Below are 12,389 nucleotides of genomic sequence, written 5' to 3' on the forward strand. Positions count from 1 at the left end.
TTAGTGCAGCACCTTCGCCCGACCGGGGGGTGCAGGGGTGCTGCCCCCCAGCTCAGGGGACACATGCCCTGCACGCCGCCCCGTGCATACACCCGCTTCCCTTAGCCGTGCTCTGGTTCTACCAAGTACTCACTTTTGCAGACGGGCTCGCTGTGGTTTAGCTGGAGTTCACAAGCTGTTCGAGGGCAGCAACCTCCGATGTGCGAGGGGACTTTTGCTCCTTCCTCCCTACCTCTCAGAGGCTGAGATGGATTCTCTGGTGAGCCACTCACGTCTGTTAGGGTCTGTGGAGACAAAGGAGGATAAATTTGCAAATACTTGCTGTGTCAAAGCTCTAATTTGGAATAATTATTTTTGAATCTCTCCCTATTTGTTTAACCTTTGGCCCATTTCTGATTTTTTTTTTAACCTTGCTAGAACCAGGGAAGGATGTTTGTTTGTTGTTTTTTTTTTTTTCCCTCTTCTCCATCCCCCCATGTAAGATTTTGGCTACTTGTTTCAAATTTCATATATCTCCTCTCCAGATTTTACCTTAAGGAGTCTTTAAGATTGCAGGCGAGGTCTGAGTCTCGCTCCTGCCCGTTGGAGTGGCTGGACGTGGTCTGGAATAAAGGAGCTGAGCTTTATAAAGCCCACACTGCTCCAGCTCCTCTTGCTCAGGCCGCGCAAACTTCCCTATCAGCAGAGGTGACCGATTCTGGGGGCCCAGAGGCAACGAGGATGTACCAAACTGTTGGTTATTGCCTTAGCCAGGGTCCTCCAGGGAAACAGAACCAAGGGGTGCTCAGGCGATTATGGGGTCTGATGGTCTGAAGTGTGCGGGGTGGGCTGGAGGCTGAATTTCTTCCCCCGGAGGGAGGGAGCCCTTTGCGTTGGCTCTTCGGGCGTCCAGCTGATGGGCCGAAGCCCATGCACATCATCCAGGTAGTGCGCTCTAGCCCGGGAGAGCCGGATGCAGGTGTTAACCACCTGCCGAGTGCCTTCCCGTGACACAGGAGCGTTTGACCGAATCGCTGGGCGCACCGGCCACATTGACACAGAACAGAAGGCAGAGCAGCACAGTCTCGGGGCGAGAAAGCTCCAGATGCTGTCACTCCCCAGCTGACGGGCGAGCGTGCTTGCCTGTCCGTCCTCCGCGGGGTGGTGGAGTCAACGTCACCCCTGGGGCCTTGCTCTTCTGGCACTATTTGCCCCAAAGGGAACTGTGCTTCGTGCCCAAGTTTAAACAGACCTTAACGTTTTTATTTAGAAAACCGAGAGTGGATGACCTCCGTTTATGCTCGTCATTCTTCACGTTCGATGGGTCTGGCACGGGCTGGCGTCACTAAAGCAGCCTGTCCTACACTCGCTACCAGTGTGCCTCTCGAGATTTATGTCGTTCCGTGAAGCTGGTCCACGTCCATGTGGCGGTGCAGGGCTGGGCTCTGTGACGCCTCTGAGAGCTGAGGCCCACCACACTCCCGGGAGGCCTCCCTGGTGACCGCCCATGGACACCTGCTGGCCACCTGTCTGGGGTGGGACCCATCCCCTGCCGGCTCACACAGCATCCCTCAGGTGTCCAGGGGAGCCAGGCATGGGAACACAGGCCTTCTGCCCTGGCGCCCACATTGGAGCGGAGCGCATCACTGCCAGGGATCCGATATCCCTCAGGGGCCTCTGGGGGATGTACACGGGGCTCCAGCCTATAGATTTCAAGATCTATAAGATCTATATAAGGTCTATTTAAGATCTATAAGATTTTAAGATTTTGCAAACCTCGGCCCCTCCTTTCCCACGACCCCTCCATCCCAGGCGGTGGTATTGTCCCTGTAGATGCCGTGACAAGTCATGTCAAGTTAGGGGAATGCCAGGCTTGGTGAATCTCTCCAGCGACGTTGGGATGATGGGTACCCGGGGGGACACAGGACGTCATCTGCTTCTGGTTTGGACGCTGAACAGTCAGGTTTCACAAAACAGCAGCCCTGTTCTGAGAGCCTCAGTGGGGATGGAAGCACAGAATACAGCCCGTGACCGGCCCCATCCATGTGGGGTGCAGGAGCAGACCTTAGCTTGTGGGACAGACCACGGCTGGCAGGATGGTCTCAGTCAGTGTGGTACACAGCTCTTTCCACTTCACTGATTTAACTCACAGGCTGCAAGTCCCTGATGGTTCCTCTGAATCTGAATATGGCAAGAATTTGAATTTTAGTCATTTTAAAGTCAATTTCATTTAGAGTTTTTTTTAAATTTTTAATTAAAGAGAGCATGCATGCTAGTCAGTGGGGAGGGGCAGGGAGAGAGGGAGAGAGACTCTCCAGCACACGCCCTGCTGAGCATGGAGCCCGACGCGGGGCTCGATCCCACGACCTTGAGATCACGACCTGAGCCGAAACCAAGAGTCAGACACTTAACTGGCTGAGCTACCCAGGCGCCCCAAGTGCGGTTGCTTGCTTGCAAACATGCAGATTCCCTTTTTAGAGAATTTTGAGCACAGCCACCTCCTGCCTCTCTCTGTGCTCTGGCTTCCCTCTGAATCTGGTGCAAGCCCATGCTTCTCAACAGCCAGCTGCTGAGCCCCGCAGGGCGGGCTGGTCTGCCCCGTTGCATACCACCTTGTGCTGGAAACGGACGGTCTCCCAGCTCTGGAGGCCAGAAGGTCGAGGTCAAGGTGTGGGCAGGGCTGGTTCCTCCTGCCGGCGAGGACGGAGGATCTGCTCCATGCGCTCCCCAGGTTTCTGGTGTTTGCCGGCATCCTTGACTTTCCTTGGCTTGTAAAAGCGTGACCCCCCCCATATAAGAACACGGTCATATTGGTGCAGCGCCTGCCCTAATTCAAGGTAGATGAATCACCTCAGTGAAGACCCTGTCTGTAAAGTAAGGTCACATTCTGAGCTACTGGGGCTCAGGACCCCAACGTAGGAATTCTGGAGGGGCACGATCCAACCCACACCCCACCCCTGCTCACACCGCAGACCCCAGACCCACTCTCGGTGCAGGGCCACCTGGTATGGGGTCTTCCAGGACAGCACCTGTTCCTGCTGGGCTTCCAGGTCCTGGAGCCTCCAGCTGACCCGGGGATAGGCCGGTCTGCCCCCCTCGGGCTTCTAGCCCCCTGGGGACACTGGGGCATGGGGTCAGAGCACCTCAGGTTAACCAAATAGACCCTGCCTTCCTCTCCTCTGTTCTAGTGAGAACCCACATTTATCTGCCCTTCAGGGACCCCAAGCTTAACCTAAAGCTGGTTCCTGTAGATCAGAAACCCTCGGGTCCTCAGCCCCGGTGACCCGAGGTGGCCTTCAGGCTGGGGCCCCTCACTGTGCCCAGGGCATCCATCCGCTGGGAACTTAGCTGGTGGGTCCCGCTGCATCCAGCCCCCTGGCCAGACTGCACAGTCAAATCCAGCTGTTAGTGGTGATGGGCGTCGTGATAGGCCGCATCTCATGGGGATTTGAACAGCTCCGGGAACGGTCAGGGCCCCCAGAAGTGGCACAGCAGCCCCATGGCCAGAGCAGAGCCACCTACACGTTTACACTCCCCTTCCCGCTGTCCTGGAGACCCCAGCACACGGCCTCTCTGTACGAGCTAACCGTACACGTATCCTCATGATTCTTCAGAATAGGCTATTTGATTATATCCAAAGAGAAAATTAAAAAAAAAAAAAAAAAAAGGATCTTTTCAGCAGCATTGACCAGATGATAGTCAGCCTCTGCCTCGGGGCTCGAGCTCTGCTCTGCAGCTGAGCCTGGACAGAACACGTGAGAAGTTCATCCTCCGTGCCCCGTCCAGTGAGCAGCCTCTTAAAATCATGGGGTGTGCTGCTTTTCAGTTTTTTAAAAATATTTTATTTATTCATGAGAGACACAGAGAGGCAGAGACACAGGCAGTGGGAGAAGCAGGCTGGATGCAGGGAGCCCGATGCGGGACTCGATCCCAGGACCCCGGGGTCACGCCCTGAGCTGAAGGCAGACGCTCGACCACTGAGCCACCCGGGTGCCCCTGCTTTTCAGTGTTGATTGTTCAGAGGTACACAGACAGGGCCGGGCCCCATCCCGCCACCGTCCGCACGCGTTTCGTGCGGAAGAGCCAGCAGATGCTCTTCGTTATCCCCTCTGAATAAACACGATGGCTCCTGGTGTAGATCCTGGCTCCTGAAGTATTTGTTGGCCTTATGGTGACAATAAGGAATTGTCAAATAGCCATAAAGCTCCTCACCCAGATGGTCAGACTTCCTTCTTCCAAAGCCCGCAGCACCCCCACGCAAACGTAACGACCTCCAGGCTGGCTGGAAAGGCCCCCAGACCCTGCTGGGGTGTTAAGAGCACGACCGTCTTTCCTGGGGCACAGAGCCCTTCAGCGTTTCTGCCCTTTCCAAAGAAGGGGTGTGGGTGCGGGGGCGGTGGGGGACCCGAGGTGGGGACAGTCTGTTGCCATCTGCCTCGACTAGGAAGTCAGCCATAGAGCTCTCTGCCCGGGGATGCTCTCCAGCTCTCTGCGTCTCAGGCAAAGTCTTGTCCTTTTGAAAACTCCGGTGTGTGGTGTCCGGGCCCAATTCCCCCCGCTTTTGCCCGTGGGCAGGGTGACAGCACAGTGAAGTAAGAAACTGCTCTTGGCAGAGGCCCCCAAACTTCCCCGGGTCTTTTCGCCTTGGCCTCACGGTCCCGGGGTTTCCTCCACAGCCCACCTGACCAGCCCCCCTGTACTTTCCTCTTGCAGGAGGCATTTTAAGGAAAGGCGCGAAGCTGTTCTTCCGCCGGCGGCATCAGCAGAAGGACCCTGGCATGAGCCAGTCGCACAATGACCTCGTGTTCCTGCAGCAGCCGGAGGGAGCCCGGAGGAAGGGGGTGACGCTCACCAGGATCCTGAACAGGAAGCTGCTCTCCAGGCACAGAAGCAAGAGCGCCGTGAACGGGGCCCCGGTGGACCACGAGGCCGGCGGCCTGCTGCACCCGGACGCTGGAAGGCGCGGGCCCACCTAGCCGCCCGCCGGCCCGCCGGCCCTAGCTGGGGTTCCCCCGACAAGTTCATCTCCTAGAGGGGAATGAGAACCTGAGTCTCGGGCCAGGAGGTTCCCCCCAGAGAAAACTGACAAAGGCCGCTTTGCCACCCGATGCCAAAGGAGACCCGAAGGCGCTGCCCCGTGGGCTGTGCTCACATCTCAGAGCTCAAGTCAAATGTTAGAAAAAGATTTACGTTATGAACTAAAGAACATCCCGTGACGGACGGCGATGGGGGAGGTTTGGGGGACTCGATGGGACCCACCCAGCGCTCGGACACCCGTTACCGTGGGTCCGTGCCTGGACCGTGTCGCAAGGCGGGGGTGGGTGTCCCTCTGTGCTGTCGCTGTGAACGCAATGGGTGGGTCACCTGTCCTCACCGGCTGCTCGGAATAGGGGTGCAGCTGGCTCTGAGTACAGAGAGGTGAGACACAGATAGGATTTGGGGTCGATGGAGAAATTATGGTGGTAACGGAGACGGTGTGACTGAGGTAGGACGATGGTTGCCTTCGACATTAGCCATATAACTTGAAACCGTATGCAAACACTAAATCTATGCTGTGCACACTACGCGGAGCGCTCTGTACGTTTGCTTTGAGCCTGTTTGCAAGTGGGAGCTCTGTCACTTCCTCTGTGCTTTTTACATTTTTCTCTACAGCGTCAGAAGCGCCTCATGATCCCAGTGGAGCCGTCGACACGGGGCTTTTGCCCCCCCACCCCCCGCTGGCATACTCAAGTGTGCAGGGGGCTCCTGAGTACAGCTAGGAGCAGTAAGTGACAGCCCAGCACGGCGACCATGCACACGCACGCACACACACACATGGGTTTTCTTTAGGACACGGCTGGTTTGCCAAACGTTGCAAGCGGCCAAAACAAAGTACACTGAGGACAAAAGAGAAAATTAGCGGAGGTCTGGAGGTCTCAGGTACGAGGTGTGAGCCTTAGGGATGGGCCAAGCTTTGCGTCACACTCCTTTAGGGGGGCTCTTGAGAATTCTGCTGTAGACAGGGCTTGACACGTCTTGGGGTGTCCTTGCCTTGCTTGCCCGCGGGGACAGGAAAAAGAAAAACGTGGCCTGCTGCATGCCCATCCGCGTGCCCTTCACACCACGTTCCTGGTCCGCCCGCCTCTCCGTGTGTGCCTGTGCCGCCCGGAGGCCCCGCCTCGAGGGCCGTGGTCATTCGTGTGAAAAGTTTTGATGCTTTACCAAGATTCACTTTTTTCCAGGAAGATTTGAAAGCCCGTTATGAAGTCTGACTTCTATCACGGACACGGAATCCGGGGAGCTCCTTCCCACAAGCGTGTTTGTCGACCCTTAAATTATCTATTTCGGGGGCCGTGGAGCCACTGCCAAACAAAAACCTTCGTGCAAACAGAACCCCCCATTACCACCCCCAGAACCCTACCATTACCAGGTGATGGTAATTCCTTAAAAACGGGTTTTTACGGTGGACGTCCTGAGTTTCGTCCGTGTGACACCGCACCGGGCATTCCGACATCTGATAACCACGTCAGTCCCTGCGGGTTCGTAGTCACTACTAGTCTTTTTTTGGAACACATCTGGTCACTCCTGTTTTACCGGGAGGATTGCTGCCCTTGGGACACTGGAGAATTAATTCTAAGGGGACGTGGGGCGTCAGAATTTCAGGCACCTGAGCAGGACTAATTCTCAGCACAGTCTTTTGCTTGACTGTGACGTTTGGATCAACTCGATTTATTCAATGTGACGATATCAGGGTTTTACTTGGGAGCTCTCGCTCTCAAAAAAAAAAAAAAAAATCATAATGTCTCCGCCATTCCCATTTCCGACGGGCCCCGTGAGCCTTTTGCTCCCTGCTGGGTGCTTTGGTCAAGGGCTGTTGCTGTCTCAATTTCCCGATGACCTGAGGCCTCGTCCGGTCCCGTGCAAGCGGCAGGTGGGCTGAGTGTCCCGCGTGCGAGAGCCGGAGGGCGTCAAGATCATGTTTCTGTGCATCTGTCAGGCACACGTCGGCAGCTCCGTACCAGAGCTTTGCGTAGGACCCCGGAGCCCCTCCTCAAGATGCACACACACGTTTTCTCCATCTGGGGGCCTCTTCTGAAGTCAGCGGACGGGGACGTAGCAGGGAGCTCACGAGCCGAGCATGAAGGGTGCGTGCACGCGGCACCAAGAGACCACGGGCCTGCGGATCCTGCGAGTGCCGCCCTCCTGGCCGTTGACCCCGACCGGTGCCTGCGCGGTGGGGGTCTCCGTGGCAAGGACACGTCACGATCCACCAGATGCCACGCACGCCAGCCTGCAGATCACCTCGTTCCCTTGCCTTTCCCTGCGTGTGAGTGGCTGCGGGGCTTTTTTTGTTTCGCCGTCACGATACTTTTGCAGGGCGGTGTTGCAGAATGAGGTCTCCCGAACGCTAATAGGAGCGTGTGTCTGGCGGCTGGGACCGGGCCTCACGTGGGCGGTTGCGAGCTCTGTGTTCAAGGACGTGCCTGGGTTCTTTGCAGAGAAAGTTGAGGGAGCTTCAAGGGTGTGTGTGTGTCATTAACGTAGCAATAAAAGCACTGATCTCCTTGTCCCTCCTTGTCCCGTTGGAAACCCGCTGTGAAGAAGGAGGTTTAGGCAGAGCACTTTATTTAAATCAACTCTCAAGCGTAAGCTGCAAGCCGGCCCTTGATCCCACGCCCCATAGCTCCTTGCCCACCAGTCACAAATTTGGTGCCTGTTTAGGGTTTTGATGGGTTTTACCAGCTGCGTCTATAGAAGAGAGTTGCAGATTTTCTTCTCCAGCAGAAAGTGACAACTTATGTCGCTGCCACCAGTTGCAGGGCTTTTCCCGGGAATAGGCCCACAGCTCCCGGTCTTGACAGCTCAGAGCACAGGCTGGGGGCCGCTGGGTGCGACGCCGGTCTCGCGTGGGCGTGGGCTCGGTGCCAGGCCCTCTGTCCGCTGCCCTGCACCTGCTCAGGCCCCACTACCAAAGTGGCACAGACACACTGGTGCCGCTGTGTTCTTGCAAGGCAAACTCAGGTCCCCTCAGGTCACCTGGCTTCCCACTGATGGATTAGCCTTGTAGGGTTTCCCTCCCTTCCCTTCCTTCCCTCCCAATGTCACCTCAAAGCTACGTTTTTTTTTTTTTTTTTAAATGAAAGGAAGGGTTTCCCGGGTACATGGGCAGGTCTGGCGTGACGATCAGGTGTGGTGACGAACGTGCCGGACAGCGATCATATTCCTTGGTAGCACTTTAAACACAGATCCCGCTCCTATACCAAACTGTGGAAGATGTGGCCGCCACGGGAACGGTCTTTGAAAGAAATAAACGTGCACGTGGAACACGAAACACCGAGTTGTGTCTGCTGAGCCCCGGGGTCCTGGGTCACCTTCCGTCTGCTGCGTGAGGCTCGGCGGCCCAGATGCCACCTATGTGGCCGCTGCTGCTTGCCTCGTTCCTGGCAGAGGCCCTTCCTATCATTGTCCCGACTCGACGCTGGCATTCTGTCGCAGGGCTGGGAAAGTCAACGTTTCTGGTGACCCCTGGGGTCATGGTTTGGTGGGTGCTACCCGCCAGCGTCTGCATGGCCCGGGTCCTCCAGTGGTGCAAGCTGGCACAAGGCGACTCTGCATGGTCCCCAGGCACCTTGTGACGAGCTCTCTCCCCGTGGTCCATGCCCGCCCCGTGTGGAGCAGGCTCCTGTGTGGGGCAGGTGTCACAGCAGCACAGGGCTCGCGGTGGCTCCTGGGGGGGACAGGGCAGCTGGCTCTGGAGCTGGGCACGGCCAGGTGGATGGACAGGTCCTGCACAAACCCTGCAGGCATCTCAGCTCCTTCCCGGGGGTCCGAGTCTCTGCTTCTCCCTCCTCCCTCTCTGAGCCCAGGCACTACAGCAGTTGTGGAAGTGGTGATCTGTGGCCCAATCTGCGCGGAGGCCACAGGAGACCATCTGGGCTTGCTGCAAAGCCAGCCTTGTCCCAATTTACCAGCTTTCTTAACCGGATCTCCTGCCTGTCACCTCGAGGCACACACCGTACTCTTACCAACCCCATCCGCACTGTCCGTATTTTTTTATTTTTTATTTTAGAGAAGAGAGAAAGTGCATTGAGTGGGGGGAAGTGGCAGAGGGAGGGAGAGAGAAAATCTGAAGCAGGCTGCACGCCCCGTGAGAAGCCCGACGTGGGGCTCGAGCTCACAATCCCAAGATTGACCTGAGCAGAAAACAAGAGTTGGACGTTCAACCCCCGGAGCCCCCCAGGTGGCCCTCACTGCGAATGGTCACCCCTCGTCCCCAGCACGTGCTGCTCCCCGTCCGATGACCTAACCAAACACAAGCCCGCCGTTTCCAGGAAGTAGCTCCGGCCACCACGGACGGACGGCCCAGAGCACAGGGCGCTTCTTTCAATCCCTGTCACTTGCCTCCGTATCTGTCCCTCTCACGCTGGCTCCTAGGCAGGCGGTGCATCCATCCCTCGGGCTTGGGACAGTGGGCACATAGTGACCGGTATCAGCTGACAGCCCTAGAGGAACACATCTGGGAAGTTCGCTGATGTCCGCTTTTCCCCACTCATCGGAGCCCGGGGTCGGGGGACAGAGCCCGCCGTGGCGGGGATGCCTGTGACACAACCGCACTATCGTTTACCTTGCTCACCCCTACAAATAGTGTCGATGTCAGTGCATCGTGCGTAGAAAAGGCAGGATGCTCACCAGGGAGGTCTGGATCCCAGGATGGATGACTCAGCACAGTGTCCTCGCTGAAGGGGAAGATGCCAGACCAGACCCTCCTCCCACGGTGCCCTAGAAGCACCAATTTCACACACTGCCCCCTGCGCCCCCTGCTCCAACTGCCACTGGCACAATGCAAATCGTACCACACCGTCCCCCTGCCTGTGCCAAGCATTCAAAACTATTGATTATACGGATATCAATATTTATAAAGTGGGATGCTTAGGTGCCTTGGGCTACTTGGTATTTTATACAAAAGCTACATAAAGATTGTCACAGGGATGGTCGCGAATGCGAACTGAGCACTTAACTATGTGCCAGAATTTTTTTCAGAGTTTTACATCTACTGACTCATACATTCTTCAAAATAATCCCATGATGGGGACGCCCGGGTGGCTCAGTGGTTGAGCATCTGCCTTTGGCTCAGGTCGTGATCCCAGAGTCCCGGGATCAAGTCCCACACTGGGCTCTTTGCATGGACCCTGCTTCTCCCTCTGCCTGTGTCTCTGCCTCTCTCTCTCTCTCATGAATAAATAAAATCTAAAAAAAAAAAAAGAACATAAAATAATCCCATGAGATGAGGAAGCTGAGGCACACAGAGGTGAAGTAACTTGCCCAAGATTACACAGTGGGTAAGTAGCACAACCAGAATTGACCCCAGGCTGCCCTGCTGGAGAATCCCTGCTCCGAGCCACGGGCCTCTGCTACCTTGCATCAAACGGAGAGACCAGGACATCATCTTTTCTAAACTTTCAGCCCCCCGTTATGGGGGAGAATCCTGTTATAAAGCGAGATGCAATGCTTTGCACATTTTGAGAATTAAATTATTTGTTGCTCGGATCTATCTGGACAAGAAAAATTAGCCAGATCACAAAGCCAGAGGTGGTGTAGAGAAGTGGCTTCGGATATATAAATATTAAAATATATTTTTAAAATATAAGTAAAATAAAAAATATATATAAAATATATATTAAAATATATATATATTTTTATAACATCCGGTGCAAAAAGGAGTCAATTAACAAAAAACCAGAGCTGATGAGCCATGTTAGTTAGAAATCGCACGTCTGAGGCAACCAGGGACAGGGCTGAGCGCATCATCCCCGGTGTGGGGCCACACGGTATCGCGATGACACCTTAATGCCACTGCTAGTGGCTGCTTGGGAGGAACAGCGCTCGTAGGAAAATCCACTCAGTAATGGAAACTCTTCTGCTTATTCATTTTTAATTCCCCAACTTTTAAAAATTTTAAACCTACAGAATAACCCACATAGACTTCAACTAGATTCACCGGTTTTGGTATATTTGCTTTACCTACCCACCATCGATTAATCAATTGATTCATTGTTGTTTGGAGACATCGTGTGTCACCCAGAATTCTTCAGGATGCGTTTCCTAAGGAGGACGGCGTCTTCACATCACATCCTCAATGGTTATCGTGCTTGGGAAGCAGGACGTAGATGCAAAACTACTATCCAGTGTCAGAGGCCCCATTCAGATCTCCCCCACTGCCCAAGAACATCTTTTATAGGTTTTTCTTTTTTCTTTTTCTGCTTGGGGTTCAGGCAAGGTTTCTACATTGCTTTGGTTGATAATAAAAATTGGACACTTTCAGAAATAAGACTCTTTAAAAAAAATCTTTAAAAGTTTGGTAAGTCAGAGAAAGACAAAAACCATATGATTTCACTCGTATGTGGAATTTAAGAAAGAAAACATGAACACAGAGGAAGGGAGGGAAAATTAGGTGAAAATTGAGAGGAAGACACACCGTAAGAGACGCTGAACTCTAGGAAACAAACAGGGTCGCTGTGGGGGTGGGGTGGGGTGAGTGGGTGATGGGCATGTAGGAGGGCACTTGATACAATGAGCACTGGGTGTTGTATGCAACTGATGAATCACTATATTCTACCTCTGAGCCTAATAAAAAAATTAAAAAATAAAATTTTGGATACAAATCTGCCTTAAGACAAGTTATTTCCAGCCTTCATAGAAGGAATATATTAAACACATTGGGAATTCTTTTGAAGATGCAATGAACATCGTGAATATGAATCCCAGCCCTGTGCTGCATGTACTGATGAGAAATGGCGTTAGGTGGCCTCAGGTCTTCCACTTTTACAGGTTTTCACTCTTGGTTTAACCTGCCAATTTTTTTCTGCAAACGATCTGCTTTTGTTCACGCATGCCAGTACCTCTTGTGTGCAGAGGCCCAGAGAACCAGCCACCTTTGAGAATTGTGAGTGGTCACTGGCGGGGGCGGAGGGGGGGTGTGTGGGAGGTAGGTGAGGAGTGCACATTAGCTGTAGGAATCAGTCTGGGGCTCTTGGGGATTGAGCAGAGACCTGAATGCTGAAAAGATGCGGGTGGAAAACCTTAGGAAAGCACTGCAAGGTAGAGGATCTGTGCAAAAGATCTTGAGGACGTGTGTGAGGGACAGAAGGCTGGAGGGAGACTGGGGTCCCCCAGCTGGGCGGGGTATGAGCGGGGTAAAGGTGAGGTGATCAAGACCATAGGAGATCGTGGAGCAGACCTACCGCAAGTGCCGCTGGGAAGTCGCCCTGGGGAGGGCGGCATGCCCCCTCTGCACCTGCTCAACCTTCAAACCTACAGCGGAGGCCTTTTGATGGCTCCTTATTACTGACCTTAGACACACGCCAATCCGTACAAGTAAGTCTGACCGTAGAATAAAGTCCCGATCGTGGGACTGCCGGGCCCCAGGCCCT

The 12,389-nt window shown here is 54.4% G+C and overlaps 1 protein-coding gene across 1 annotated transcript in view; it reads left to right on the plus strand.

The window, feature by feature from the left end:
- Positions 1–8,290, plus strand: part of C2CD2 (C2 calcium dependent domain containing 2) — a 61,574-nt gene extending 53,284 nt beyond the window's left edge. Inside the window, 1 exon segment of the mRNA XM_041734696.1 lies at positions 4,693–8,290. Coding sequence (XP_041590630.1) covers positions 4,693–4,955 — 263 coding nt within the window. The 3' untranslated portion in view covers positions 4,956–8,290.
- The last annotated feature ends 4,099 nt before the right edge of the window (positions 8,291–12,389 follow it).

Source organism: Vulpes lagopus, chromosome 20 (assembly GCF_018345385.1).
Source record: "Vulpes lagopus strain Blue_001 chromosome 20, ASM1834538v1, whole genome shotgun sequence".
NCBI lineage: Eukaryota > Metazoa > Chordata > Mammalia > Carnivora > Canidae > Vulpes > Vulpes lagopus.